At 57.9% G+C, this 14,715-nt stretch overlaps 1 protein-coding gene across 1 annotated transcript in view; it reads right to left on the reverse strand.

The window, feature by feature from the left end:
• The window catches only part of LOC140716441 (large neutral amino acids transporter small subunit 2-like), a 60,845-nt gene that overhangs the window by 33,686 nt on the left and 12,444 nt on the right, over positions 1-14,715 (reverse strand). The window contains exon 4 of the mRNA XM_073029177.1: positions 2,836-2,961. Coding sequence (XP_072885278.1) covers positions 2,836-2,961 — 126 coding nt within the window. The remainder of the gene's footprint in view (positions 1-2,835; positions 2,962-14,715) is intronic.

Genomic DNA, 14,715 nt, shown 5'->3' on the forward strand with positions numbered 1-14,715 from the left:
AGTCAGTGACGGGGGGAGAGTGTCCGTGGGGGAGGGGAGTCACTGAGTGTGGGGAGAGTCAGTGACGGGGGGAGAGTGTCAGTGGGGGAGGGGAGTCACTGAGTGTGGGGAGAGTCAGTGACGGGGGGAGAGTGTCCGTGGGGGAGGGGAGTCACTGAGTGTGGGGAGAGTCAGTGACGGGGGGAGAGTGTCAGTGGGGGAGGGGAGTCACTGAGTGTGGGGAGAGTCAGTGACGGGGGGAGAGTGTCTGTGGGGGAGGGGAGTCACTGAGTGTGGGGAGAGTGTCTGTGGGGGAGGGGAGTCACTGATTGTGGGGAGAGTCAGTGACGGGGGGAGAGTGTCCGTGGGGGAGGGGAGTCACTGAGTGTGGGGAGAGTTAGTGACGGGGGGAGAGTGTCCGTGGGTGAGGGGAGTCACTGAGTGTGGGGAGAGTCAGTGACAGGGGGAGAGTGTCTGTGGGGGAGGGGAGTCACTGAGTGTGGGGAGAGTCAGTGATGGGGGAGAGTGTCCGTGGGGGAGGGGAGTCACTGAGTGTGGGGAGAGTCAGTGACAGGGGGAGAGTGTCCGTGGGGGAGGGGAGTCACTGAGTGTGGGGAGAGTCAGTGACGGGGGGAGAGTGTCTGTGGGGGAGGGGAGTCACTGAGTGTGGGGAGAGTCAGTGACGGGGGGAGAGTGTCCGTGGGGGAGGGGAGTCACTGAGTGCGGGGAGAGTGTCTGTGGGGGAGGGGAGTCACTGAGTGTGGGGAGAGTCAGTGGCAGAGGGAGAGTGTCCGTGGGGGAGGGGAGTCACTGAGTGTGGGGAGAGTTAGTGATGGGGGGAGAGTGTCTGTGGGGGAGGGGAGTCACTGAGTGTGGGGAGAGTGTCCGTGGGGGAGGGGAGTCACTGAGTGTGGGGAGAGTCAGTGACGGGGGGAGAGTGTCTGTGGGGGAGGGGAGTCACTGAGTGTGGGGAGAGTGTCCGTGGGGGAGGGGAGTCACTGAGTGTGGGGAGAGTGTCTGTGGGGGAGGGGAGTCACTGAGTGTGGGGAGAGTGTCCGTGGGGGAGGGGAGTCACTGAGTGTGGGGAGAGTGTCCGTGGGGGAGGGGAGTCACTGAGTGTGGGGAGAGTGTCCGTGGGGGAGGGGAGTCACTGAGTGTGGGGGAGAGTCAGTGACGGGGGGAGAGTGTCCGTGGGGGAGGGGAGTCACTGAGTGTGGGGAGAGTCAGTGACGGGGGGAGAGTGTCTGTGGGGGAGGGGAGTCACTGAGTGTGGGGAGAGTCAGTGACGGGGGGAGAGTGTCCGTGGGGGAGGGGAGTCACTGAGTGTGGGGAGAGTCAGTGACGGGGGGAGAGTGTCCGTGGGGGAGGGGAGTCACTGAGTGCGGGGAGAGTCAGTGACGGGGGGAGAGTGTCTGTGGGGGAGGGGTGTCACTGAGTGCGGGGAGAGTCAGTGACAGGGGGAGAGTGTCTGTGGGGGAGGGGAGTCACTGAGTGCGGGGAGAGTCAGTGACGGGGGGAGAGTGTCCGTGGGGGAGGGGAGTCACTGAGTGTGGGGAGAGTGTCTGTGGGGTAGGGGAGTCACTGAGTGTGGGGAGAGTCAGTGACAGGGGGAGAGTGTCCGTGGGGGAGGGGAGTCACTGAGTGTGGGGAGAGTCAGTGACGGGGGGAGAGTGTCTGTGGGGGAGGGGAGTCACTGAGTGTGGGGAGAGTGTCCGTGGGGGAGGGGAGTCACTGAGTGTGGGGAGAGTCAGTGACGGGGGGAGAGTGTCCGTGGGGGAGGGGAGTCACTGAGTGTGGGGAGAGTCAGTGACGGGGGGAGAGTGTCTGTGGGGTAGGGGAGTCACTGAGTGTGGGGAGAGTCAGTGACGGGGGGAGAGTGTCCGTGGGGGAGGGGAGTCACTGAGTGTGGGGAGAGTGTCCGTGGGGGAGGGGAGTCACTGAGTGTGGGGAGAGTCAGTGACAGGGGGAGAGTGTCCGTGGGGGAGGGGAGTCACTGAGTGCGGGGAGAGTGTCCGTGGGGGAGGGGAGTCACTGAGTGCGGGGAGAGTGTCCGTGGGGGAGGGGAGTCACTGAGTGTGGGGAGAGTTAGTGACGGGGGGAGAGTGTCCGTGGGGGAGGGGAGTCACTGAGTGCGGGGAGAGTCAGTGGCAGGGGGGAGAGTGTCCGTGGGGGAGGGGAGTCACTGAGTGTGGGGAGAGTCAGTGACAGGGGGAGAGTGTCCGTGGGGGAGGGGAGTCACTGAGTGCGGGGAGAGTCAGTGGCAGGGGGAGAGTGTCCGTGGGGGAGGGGAGTCACTGAGTGTGGGGAGAGTCAGTGACAGGGGGAGAGTGTCCGTGGGGGAGGGGAGTCACTGAGTGCGGGGAGAGTCAGTGGCAGGGGGAGAGTGTCCGTGGGGGAGGGGAGTCACTGAGTGTGGGGAGAGTGTCCGTGGGGGAGGGGAGTCACTGAGTGCGGGGAGAGTCAGTGACAGGGGGAGAGTGTCCGTGGGGTAGGGGAGTCACTGAGTGCGGGGAGAGTCAGTGACGGGGGGAGAGTGTCCGTGGGGGAGGGGAGTCACTGAGTGTGGGGAGAGTGTCCGTGGGGGAGGGGAGTCACTGAGTGCGGGGAGAGTCAGTGGCAGGGGGAGAGTGTCCGTGGGGGAGGGGAGTCACTGAGTGCGGGGAGAGTCAGTGACGGGGGGAGAGTGTCCGTGGGGGAGGGGAGTCACTGAGTGCGGGGAGAGTCAGTGGCAGGGGGAGTATGTCTGTGGGGTGGGGTATAAGCTGAGGAGGAGGCCCTGGACAGTCTCTCTGCTCGTTTGCGGCCAGGCCCGAGGAAGGCGGTAGTGAGGGAGTTATGGGCAGGTCAAGTACGCACCTCGGCACACCTGCACGAAGCCCATGATGATGATGAGTGCGAGGGCCAGTAACTTGCCGGCTGTGAAGACGTCCTGGACCCGGGTAGCCCACCGAACGCTGGAGCAGTTCACCCACGTCAGCAGCACTGCAGAGAGACAGGGTCAGACACAGGGTGAGTCTCCCTCCACACCGTCCCGTCACACACTCCCGGGGACAGGGTCAGACACAGGGTGAGGCTCCCTCCACACCGTCCCGTCACACACTCCCAGTGACAGGGTCAGACACAGGGTGAGGCTCCCTCCACACCGTCCCGTCACTCACTCCCAGGGACAGGGTCAGACACAGGGGGAGGCTCCCTCCACACCGTCCCGTCACACACTCCCAGTGACAGGGTCAGACACAGGGTGAGGCTCCCTCCACACCGTCCCGTCACTCACTCCCAGGGACAGGGTCAGACACAGGGTGAGTCTCCCTCCACACCGTCCCGTCACACACTCCCAGGGACAGAGTCAGACACAGGGTGAGGCTCCCTCCACACCGTCCCGTCACACACTCCCAGGGACAGGGTCGGACACAGGGTGAGTCTCCCTCCACACCGTCCCGTCACACACTCCCAGGGACAGAGTCAGACACAGGGTGAGGCTCCCTCCACCCCGTCCCGTCATACACTCCCAGGGACAGGGTCAGACACAGGGTGAGGCTCCCTCCACACTGTCCCGTCACACACACCCAGGGGACAGGATGAGGCTCCCTCCACACCATCCCGTCACACACTCCCAGGGACAGGGTCAGACACAGGGTGAGGCTCCCTCCTCACCGTCCCATCACACCCTCCCAGGGACAGGGTCAGACACAGGGTGAGGCTCCCTCCACACCGTCCCGTTACACACTCCCGGGGAGAGGGTCAGACACAGGGTGAGGCTCCCTCCACACCGTCCCGTCACACACTCCCAGGGACAGGGTCAGACACAGGGTGAGGCTCCCTCCACACCGTCCCGTCACACACTCCCAGGGACAGAGTCGGACACAGGGTGAGGCTCCCTCCACACCGTCCCGTCACACACTCCCAGGGACAGGGTCGGACACAGGGTGAGTCTCCCTCCACACCGTCCCGTCACACACTCCCGGGGACAGGGTCAGGTACAGGGTGAAGCTCCCTCCACACTGTCCCGTCACACACTCCCAGGGACAGGGTCAGACACAGGGTGAGGCTCCCTCCACACCGTCACATCACACACTCCCAGGGACAGGGTCAGACACAGGGTGAGGCTCCCTCCACACCGTCACATCACACAGTCCTGAGGTGGGGCGCGGGATGAGTTGAGTTCGATCTCGGCTTGATAAACCTGGAGTTGCATTCCTCTGCCCATGGACAATCTGATCAGTAAACATCCCAATGACCTGAATGGCCCTGATTTTACTTCAAGGATACACACTTGATACAGTCATTGACATAAGCACCTGGGTCAGTATTTGCACACAGGTCCCCAACACTCTCTGCAGATGGCTTCCAATGGAGGCACTGAGGTACACTACAAATGGCCACTGGAGGGGATAGTGGGGTACACTGCAAATGGCTGCTGGGGGGGAGACAGTGGGGTACACTACAAATGGCCACTGGAGGGGATAGTGGGGTACACTGCAAATGGCTGCTGGGGGGACAGTGGGGTACACACTGGAGGGGGAGACAGTGGGGGTACACTGCAGATTGCCACTGGAGGGGACAGTGGGGTATATTGCAAATGGCCACTGGAGGGCATAGTGGAGAATATTGCAAATGGCTACTGGAGGGGATAGTGGGGTACACTGCAGATGGCGGCTGGAAGGGACAGTGGGGTACACTGCAGATGGCGGCTGGAGGGGACAGTGGGGTACACACTGGAGGGGGAGACAGTGGGGGTACACTGCAGATTGCCACTGGAGGGGACAGTGGGGTATACTGCAAATGGCCACTGGAGGGGATAGTGGGGCACATTGCAAATGGCCACTGGAGGGGGCAGTGCGGCACATTGCAAAATGGGAGAGAACTGAGATACATTTCAAACAGCCAAATGAGAAAAGTGAGAGAACCTACAATGGCCACCAGTGGAAAGCCGAGGATTCCTACAGTTGACAGTGGTGAAAGCGTGTGAACGGGCTTTCTGGAATCTAGTCACCAGAGCGGCCAGTGTGAAGTTGGAGTGGGGACTGGTGTCAGGTGTAGGGCCTCACTCTGCTGATCTGTGACCTCCATTCACCTGCCTGCTCACTTCTGCCAATGCCTCTGACCTGCCCCACTGCCAATCTCCTGACAAGTGACCTCTGACCTGCCCCACTGCCAATCTCCTGACAAGTGACCTCTGACCTGCCCCACTGCCAAGCTCCTGACAAGTGACCTCTGACCTGCCCCACTGCCAAGCTCCCGACAAGTGACCTCTGACCTGCCCCACTTCCAATCTCCTGACAAGTGACCCCTGACCTGCCCCACTGCCAATCCCCTGACAAGTGACCTCTGACCTGCCCCACTGCCAATCCCCTGACAAGTGACCTCTGACCTGCCCCACTGCCAATCCCCTGACAAGTGACCTCTGACCTGCCCCACTGCCAATCCCCTGACAAGTGACCCCTGACCTGCCCCACTGCCAAGCTCTTACCCTCCATCCCCAACTGCTCCCATACCACACTGAGTTCACCTAATGACCCCTCAACCTACCTGGTGACTTCCATCCCTTCTGCTTTGGCCTCTGACCCCTCCATTGACCTCTCCCACGTCTGCTGACCTCTTGGCCATCCTCCCCACCTCAGAGCAGCAGATCACATCTACACCCTCACCAGCTGTCAAATCCCAGTAAACAAGTCAACAGTGACAACAACTTTCCGAGAGACGGACAGTGGGAAAAATGTGGGGACAGGTGGGGGGAGCGTGAAGGAGAGTGTGAGGGGGAGTGTGAGGGGGAAGCGTGAGGGAGAGTGTGAGGGAGAGTGTGAGGGGGAAGTGTGAGGGGGAGTGTGAGGGGGAGTGTGAGGGGGAGTGTGAGGGGGAAGTGTGGGGGAGAGTGTGAGGGGGAGTGTGAGGGGGAGTGTGAGGGGGAAGTGTGAGGGGGAGTGTGAGGGGGAGTGTGAGGGGGAAGTGTGAGGGGGAGTGTGAGGGGGAGTGTGAGGGGGAGTGTGAGGGGGAGTGTGAGGGGGAATGTGAGGGGGAAGTGTGAGGGGGAAGTGTGAGGGGGAGTGTGAGGGGGAATGTGAGGGGGAATGTGAGGGGGAATGTGAGGGGGAAGTGTGAGGGGGAAGTGTGAGGGGGAAGTGTGAGGGGGAGTGTGAGGGGGAGTGTGAGGGGGAGTGTGAGGGGGAGTGTGAGGGGGAAGTGTGAGGGGGGAGTGTGAGGGGGAGTGTGAGGGGGAGTGTGAGGGGGAGTGTGAGGTGGAGTTGAGGGGAGTGTGAGGGGAATTTGAGGGAGAGAGGAAGAGTGTGAGGGGAATTTGAGAGGAGTGTGAGGGGAGTGTGAGGGGGAAGTGTGAGGGGGAGTGTGAGGGGGAATGTGAGGGGGAATGTGAGGGGGAAGTGTGAGGGGGAGTTGAGGGGGAGTTGAGGGGGAGTTGAGGGGGAGTTGAGGGGGAGTTGAGGGGAGTGTGAGGGGAATTTGAGGGAGAGAGGAAGAGTGTGAGGGGAATTTGAGAGGAGTGTGAGGGGAGTGTGAGGGGGAGTGTGAGGGGAATTTGAGGGGAGTGTGAGGGGAATTTGAGGGGGAGTGTGAGGGGAATTTGAGGGGGAGTGTGAGGGGAATTTGAGGGGAATTTGAGGGAGAGAGGAAGACTGTGAGGGGAATTGAGGGGCAGAGTGGGGGAGGTGCAGGTCTTTCGAGGGTGTCCTGTTCAGGAACAAGTTGTAATAGAAAGCTGCTGTTACAAAACATGTTTACTTGTCTGAAGCAGAGCTCTGGCCCCAAGCCCGGGGAGACTGGAGGGGGCGGGCAGCTGAGGAAGGAGGGCAAAGGTGAGAGGGGGAGAGAAAGAGAGAGGGAGGGAGTGGAGCTGGGGGAGAAGGGTAAAGGGGTGGCAAAGGGAGAGGGGGAAGGGCAGAGTGGTGGAGGGAGAGCAAAGCGGGGAGGATGAGATGAGTGAGGGAAAGAGGGCACGTGGGTAGGCGCACAGACTTGGTAACAGAGACGGAGAGCAGCAGAGAGGGGACAACAGAGCTGGAGAGGCAGTGAGGGGCACAGAGGGGTGAAGGGGCAGGAAGGGGTAAAGGAAGAGAGAATGTGAAAGAGAGGGGCGAGAGAGGGAGCGAGCAGGAGATGGAGAGAGGGAGAAGGAAGAGGGTGACTGAGAAACAGAGGGAGATACGCTCACAGAGCGAGGGGGGCAGGTAAAAGAGAGAGAAAGGAGCATGGGCAAATGATGCGAGAGAGAGAGAGAGAGAGAGAGAGAGAGAGAGACGCAGACAATGGGAGAGACACAGAAAAGTGAGCGAGGGAGACAAGCAGATCAGGTTGTAAATTGAAGACGGCAGTACTTTGCCAGCCCCCCTCCCATCGATACTCCACCCTCAGGTATTGGTGGAGGAGTCGAGGACGGTGGGACTGTAGGTGCCAAGAAGCTGAGCTGCCCCTCTCCTGGGTTTGGTGTTTGTGAGAACGTTGGAGAGTTGTCCTCGGGGAAGGGGGGAGTCACAGATAGGACAGGCCGTTCCCAGCTACTTCTGGGAAGAGCTTGTTTGCGAGTGTCACTCGATACGGCCTGGAACGGACCCAGCGGTGATGCCTCACTGTCCCCGGGTGGAGACATCACACAGGGGGGAGGGGTTAAGGTAGCACAGACAGGGTGGGGTCGGTACGTGGTATGCACCACCCCGGGGGGGGGTTTGACTGGCTGGCGCCGATGGCGAGGGTGGGAGGAAGCCAAGTACTGGGGGAAAGGGAGTAGGGGCCCACTGGCCACCCTGTTTCTCAAGTAGCACCAAGAGGAGGCTGTTCTGCCCATTAAATACATGGTGGCCCTCACAGCCATCCTGTCACCCCAGCTGTCTGTTCAAAATGCAGCTAACGAGCCCTTTCTCACTCGGATCCCATCCGTGGTACACGGGGTAGACACTCTGGGGTAGGGGTGAGGGTGGAGGTTATGTGTGTCTGTCTGAATGTATATGTGGTGTGTGTATCTGTGTGGGTGTGTGTGTGTGTGTGTGTGTGTGTGTGTGTGTGTAGGTGTGTGTGAATATGTATGTGTGGTGGGTATAGGGGTGGGGTAGGAATGGGGTTGGGGGTGAGGTTTGTGTGTTTGTGGGTGGGGTTAGGGGTGAGGGTGTGTGTGTGTGTGTGTGTAGGTGTGTGTGAATATGTATGTGTGGTGGGTATAGGGGTGGGGTAGGAGTGGGGGTTGGGGGTGAGGTTTGTGTGTTTGTGGGTGGGGTTAGGGGTGAGGGTGGGTGTGTGTGTGTGTGTGTGGGTGTGTGTGAATATGTATGTGTGGTGGGTATAGGGGTGGGGTAGGAGTGGGGTTGGGGGTTGAGGTTTGTGTGTTTGTGGGTGGGGTTAGGGGTGAGGGTGGGGGTTTGTGTGTGTGTGTGTGTGTGAGAATGTGTATGTGGGTGGGGTTAGGGATGAGGGTGGAGGTTGTGTCTGTGTGAATGTGTATGTGGGTTGGGGTAGGGGTGAGGGTGGGGGTTGTGTTTGTGGGAACCTGTACGTGGGTGGGGGTGGGAGTTGTGTCTGTGTGAATGTGTATGTGGGTTGGGGTAGGGGTGAGGGTGGGGGTTGTGTTTGTGGGAACCTGTACATGGGTGGGGTGGGGGTTGTGTCTGTGTGAATGTGTATGTGGGTGGGGGTAGGGGTGAGGGTGGGGGTTGTGTTTGTGGGAACCTGTACATGGGTGGGGTGGGAGTTGTGTCTGTGTGAATGTGTATGTGGGTTGGGGTAGGGGTGAGGGTGGGGGTTGTGTCTGTGGGAACCTGTACTTGGGTGGGGGTAGGGATGAGGGTGGGGGTTGTGTCTGTGTGAATGTGTATGTGGGTTGGGGGTAGGGGTGAGGGTGGGGGTTGTGTCTGTGGGAACCTGTACTTGGGTGGGGGTAGGGATGAGGGTGGGGGTTGTGTCTGTGTGAATGTGTATGTGGGTTGGGGTAGGGGTGGAGGTTGTGTCTGTGTGAATGTGTACGTGGGTGGGGGTAGGGGTGAGGGTGGGGGTTGTGTCTGTGTGAATGTGTATGTGGGTTGGGGTAGGGGTGAGGGTGGGGGTTGTGTCTGTGTGAATGTGTATGTGGGTTGGGGTAGGGGTGGAGGTTGTGTCTGTGTGAATGTGTATGTGGGTTGGGGTGAGGGTGGGGGTTGTGTCTGTGTGAATGTGTATGTGGGTTGGGGTAGGGGTGAGGGTGGGGGTTGTGTCTGTGGGAACCTGTACGTGGGTGGGGTGGGGGTTGTGTCTGTGTGAATGTGTATGTGGGTTGGGGTAGGGGGGTGAGGGTTGTGTCTGTGTGAATGTGTATGTGGGTTGGGGTAGGGGTGAGGGTTGTGTCTGTGTGAATGTGTATGTGGGTTGGGGTAGGGGGTGAGGGTGGGGGTTGTGTCTGTGTGAATGTGTATGTGGGTTGGGGTAGGGGTGAGGGTGGGGGTTGTGTTTGTGGGAACCTGTACATGGGTGGGGTGGGAGTTGTGTCTGTGTGAATGTGTATGTGGGTTGGGGTAGGGGTGAGGGTGGGGGTTGTGTCTGTGTGAATGTGTATGTGGGTTGGGGTAGGGGTGGAGGTTGTGTCTGTGTGAATGTGTATGTGGGTTGGGGTAGGGGTGAGGGTGGGGGTTGTGTCTGTGGGAACCTGTACGTGGGTGGGGTGGGGGTTGTGTCTGTGTGAATGTGTATGTGGGTTGGGGTAGGGGTGAGGGTGGGGGTTGTGTCTGTGTGAATGTGTATGTGGGTTGGGGTAGGGGTGAGGGTGGGGGTTGTGTCTGTGTGAATGTGTATGTGGGTTGGGGTAGGGGTGGAGGTTGTGTCTGTGTGAATGTGTATGTGGGTTGGGGTAGGGGTGGAGGTTGTGTCTGTGTGAATGTGTATGTGGGTTGGGGTAGGGGTGAGGGTGGGGGTTGTGTCTGTGGGAACCTGTACGTGGGTGGGGTGGGGGTTGTGTCTGTGTGAATGTGTATGTGGGTTGGGGGTGAGGGTGGGGGTTGTGTCTGTGTGAATGTGTATGTGGGTTGGGGTAGGGGTGAGGGTGGGGGTTGTGTCTGTGGGAACCTGTACGTGGGGTGGGGTGGGGGTTGTGTCTGTGTGAATGTGTATGTGGGTTGGGGTAGGGGTGAGGGTGGGGGTTGTGTCTGTGGGAACCTGTACATGGGTGGGGTGGGGGTTGTGTCTGTGTGAATGTGTATGTGGGTGGGGGTGAGGGTGGGGGTTGTGTCTGTGTGAATGTGTATGTGGGTTGGGGTAGGGGTGAGGGTGGGGGTTGTGTCTGTGGGAACCTGTACATGGGTGGGGTGGGGGTTGTGTCTGTGTGAATGTGTATGTGGGTGGGGGTGAGGGTGGGGGTTGTGTCTGTGTGAATGTGTATGTGGGTTGGGGTAGGGGTGAGGGTGGGGGTTGTGTCTGTGGGAACCTGTACATGGGTGGGGTGGGGGTTGTGTCTGTGTGAATGTGTATGTGGGTGGGGGGTGAGGGTGGGGGTTGTGTCTGTGTGAATGTGTATGTGGGTTGGGGTGAGGGTGGGGGTTGTGTTTGTGGGAACCTGTACATGGGTGGGGGTAGGGACAAGAGTGGGGGTTGTGTCTGTGGGAACCTGCACGTGGGTGGGGGTTTGACTGCACGTTCTCCTTGTAACCTTTTGGCCTTCCTGTTTCCTCCACATCCCAAAGCCGTTTGCAGCTCGGTGTCAATTGCCCCAGTGTGGGGGTTAGGCGGACAAGCTGGGGGTAGTTGATGGGGACGTGGGGAGGAGTTACAGGTAAATGGGGGGGGGGGCGTAATGGGATTTTGTGAGTGGGCAGAGACCTTTACGGCCAAAAGGCTTGAGGGGATGGAACATCGATTCTCCCACCATCTTCATCACTCCTTAATGTTAAAAGCACCCCGTATGTGGCAAAGAGGGTGGTTTTGAAGGAGTAGGGAGAGAGGGGCTGGAAAGAGGAGGGAATGTGGAGAGGGAGATAAAGGGATAGTGAGAGAGAGGGGGGAACGGGGGAAAGAAAGGAAGGAGAGATCAGGGAGAGTAGGGGAGAAAGGGGGAGGGAAGTTGGAGAGAGACAAGTGCAGAGAGGGCGGAGAACGGAGATGAGAGACAAGCAGACAGGCGTGACAGAGAGGGACAGTAGAAGTGTCTGAAGGGGCCAGGATTGTGGCAGGGCACAGATCCCGGAGAGATGTGTAAGCGGGTTCTTCATCTAGTGCGTGATTCAGGTGCTGCAAACAGCTCAGTCTCCTCGCCCCGGCCTTCATAGCAAACGGTCTCGAGGTGAGAAAGGTCGTTTTGTCGGGATGGTACAGGGTGCTGGGGAGACCACACTCGGTCTGCAGTACACAGCTTTACTCCGCTTGCCGAAGAAAGGACAGAGTAAATATGGAGACAGATCACCAGATGAGAGAGGCTCCTGGGGTAAGGGGCTTGTCCTGTTGTGGTTGGAGAGAGGGGGATAGCAAGAGAAGGTGGGGGTGAGGGGGGAGGGGGAGAGAGAGAGAGGGAGCGTGAGAGAAGAATGGAAGATGAAGAAGATGATGGAAAGAAAGTGACAAGAGAGACGTGGATGGACAGGCAGAGAGAGGGAACCGGGAGAGGTAGACAACTGTATATAGACAGAGGCAGAGGCAAGGACAGCGACAAGCATGAAATGAATGAAAGGCAGGGACATACAGGGAGAGAGCGCGTGGTGAGGACTGAAAATGGGGAGACAGAGATAAAACTTACTCACAGAAAATGGAGGGGAAAGCGTAAGAGAGGAACAGAGAGAGAGAGGTGGAGATAGTGTCAGAATGGGGAGAGAAAATATAAACAGATTAAATGAGAGCAAATGAACCAGGAGATGGCAATGAGAGGGAATTATGGCAGAGAAAGTGATCGGCAGAGATTAGAGGGGCCAGTGACTGGGGCTGGGCTGTGAGCAAGGTGATTACCACCTCAGCGTTAGAGTGAGGGTCAGAGGATTAGTGGGAGGTGACTCCGGTCTCATGAGATCCCATGGAGATTGTGTGTGTGTGTGTGTGTGTGTGTGTGTGTGTGTGTGTGTGTGTGTGTGTGTGTGTGTGTGTGTGTGTGTGTGTGTGTGGTGTGTGTGTGTGTGTGTGTGAGAGAGAGAGAGAGAGAGGGAGGGGAGGGGGGGAGAGAGAGGGAGGGGGGGAGAGGGAGTCACAGAGAGAGAGTGAGTCAGAGAGAGAGGGAGGAGGACAGGGAGAGGGAGAGAGGGAGGGGGCGAGGGAGTCAGAGAGAGAGAGGGAGGACAGGGAGAGGGAGAGAGGGAGAGAGAGAGGGAGGGGGCGAGGGAGTCAGAGAGAGAGAGGGAGGACAGGGAGAGGGAGCGAGGGGGGGGGGAGAGAGGGAGTCAGAGAGAGAATGGGAATGGGAGCGAGGGGTTCATGATCCCGGCCACGTTCCCCCTTCCCAAGCCGCTCTGTACCTTGACCATTCCCCTGCTCAATCCCCAGGTTTCCATTCCCAAGCATCCCGCTATCCACCAACCCCAGGCACCAGACAGCCTGACCACTCTGAGCGCGGGGAACGCGGCGACCAGCCCGTCCGTGACCACACTCAGCCCTTCTCTCTACCCCTGTCCAGAGGCTGGAGATCCTGTGGGGAGTGACCCACCTCCCGACACCCAAACCCTTCCGCCGACCGACAAGGCGCTACGGTGAGGTCGTTAACCAGCCACACTCGGTCGGGCAGCAAGATAACCGAGAACACTCCCTCCCCGGTCATTCTCCTCTACCCCCTCCTCCCGTCGGGGACAAGATACAAAAGCCTGAAAGCCCCGTCCTAAGGACAACTTCTACCCCACTCTTGAATTGACCTCTCAAGTGCAAGAGCTCTCCCAGCCTACCCCGATGTGGCACTTGCGACCCTGCATGCTTCGTAACTGAAAGACGACGTTCTGCTATTGCCACTGACTGTGATGAAACCGCAGAGAGTTGTGGACACGGTTCAGCACATCACGGATACCAGTCTCCCCTGTACTGACTCCATCGATACTTCCCACTGCCCTGGGAAATCAGCAAAGGACACGTCCCACCCTTCTCTCCTCCCCAGAAGATACTGAAGCTTGAGCAGAACAGAGGACGGGACCTGTCCCACTGTTACCAGACTCTTGAACTGACTAAAAGATGAACTCTCGCACACAAGAGATTCTGCAGGTGCTGGAGATCTTGAGCAGCACAAAGCGCTGGAGGAAGTCAGGATGAAGGGTCTCTGCCCAAAACGCATGCTGAGATCCTCCAACATCTCTCAAGGTGAACACCATCTCGTGGTTATATTTCAGTAAAGGTTTGACGAGATTTGGTATGCCATCAAAGACTTTGGCAGATTTCTACAGACGTACGATGGGGAGCACTCTGACTGGGTGCTTCACCGCCTGGTGATCGGGAAAGGGCTGTAGAGGGTCATAGACTCAGTGAGCTCCATCACGAGCACGACCCTCCCCATCGACGGGGACGTCTTCAAATGCGGCACCCATCGCTAAAGACGCTCACCATCTGGGTCAGGGCCGTGCTCTCTCATTGCTCACATTAGGGAGGAGGTACCTGAACATCCAATGTTTTACGAACATCTTCCCCTCACAAAACACAAGAGATTCTGCAGACGCTGGAAATCCAGCGTAACACACACAAAAACAGCGGAGGAACTCAGCAGGTCAGGCAGTACCACGGAATCAACAGTCGACGTCTTGGGCCGAGGCCTTTCGTCATGGGCTCCTCTCCTATCAAATTCCTTCTTCTTCAGTCATTTACCTTTTCAATCTATCACCTCTCAGCTCCTCACTTTATTCCCCCCCCTCTTCCCCACCCACCCGGCTTCTAACCTGTACACCCTCCCCTCTCCCCACCTTCTCATTATTCTTTCCCCCTTCCTTTCCAGTCCTGAAGAAGGGGTCTCAGCCCGAAACATCGACTGTTTATTCCTCTCCATGCTGAGTTCCTCCAACACTCTGTGTGTCCCTTCTTCTCTTCAGATTTCTGTACGGTCCATGGACCCATCAACACTATCTTGTTATTTTGCTCCATTTTTGTGTTATTTATTTACTTTCTTTTATATATCTTACTGTAAATTATAGTAACTATTTGTGTCTTTGCACTGTGCTGCTACCAGAAAACAAATTTCACGACATGTCAATGATAATAAACTTGTTTGGGATTCTGAACTCTTGATAGTTCTAAAGTCATAGAAAGCTACAACATGGACACAGGCAGCTCATCCCACGCACTCACCACTCTCTGGGTGAAGAGGTTTCCCCTCACGTTCCCCTTAAAAATTTCACCTTTCACCCTTAAACCACGACCTCTAGTTGTAGTCTCACCCAACCCTCAGTAGGAAAGATCTATCTATACCCTTCATAATTTTGTATTCATCTATCAAATATCCTCTCAATCTTCTCCATTCTCGGGAGCAAAGTCCTAAACTATTCCATCTTTCCTTACAGCTCAGGTCTTCCAGTCCTGGTAACATCCTTGTGAATTTTCTCTGTACTCTATCAATCTTACTTACATCTTTCCTGTGCGTACTGTAGGTGACCCAGACTGTCACAATACTCCAAATTAGGCCTCACCAATGTCTTATACAATTTCTACATAACATTCCCATCTCCTGAACTCAGTACATTGACTTATGAGGGCCAATGTGCCAAAGGCTTTCTTTACGACGCTGTCTACCTGTCATGCCAGCTTCGTAAGCAAATATCAACGATAACCCACTACCGTCGGACCGGTCATGTGATGCCAGCTTCAATGAACGATGGGCCTGTA

The sequence above is a fragment of the Hemitrygon akajei genome, chromosome 25 (assembly GCF_048418815.1).
Source record: "Hemitrygon akajei chromosome 25, sHemAka1.3, whole genome shotgun sequence".
Lineage (NCBI taxonomy): Eukaryota > Metazoa > Chordata > Chondrichthyes > Myliobatiformes > Dasyatidae > Hemitrygon > Hemitrygon akajei.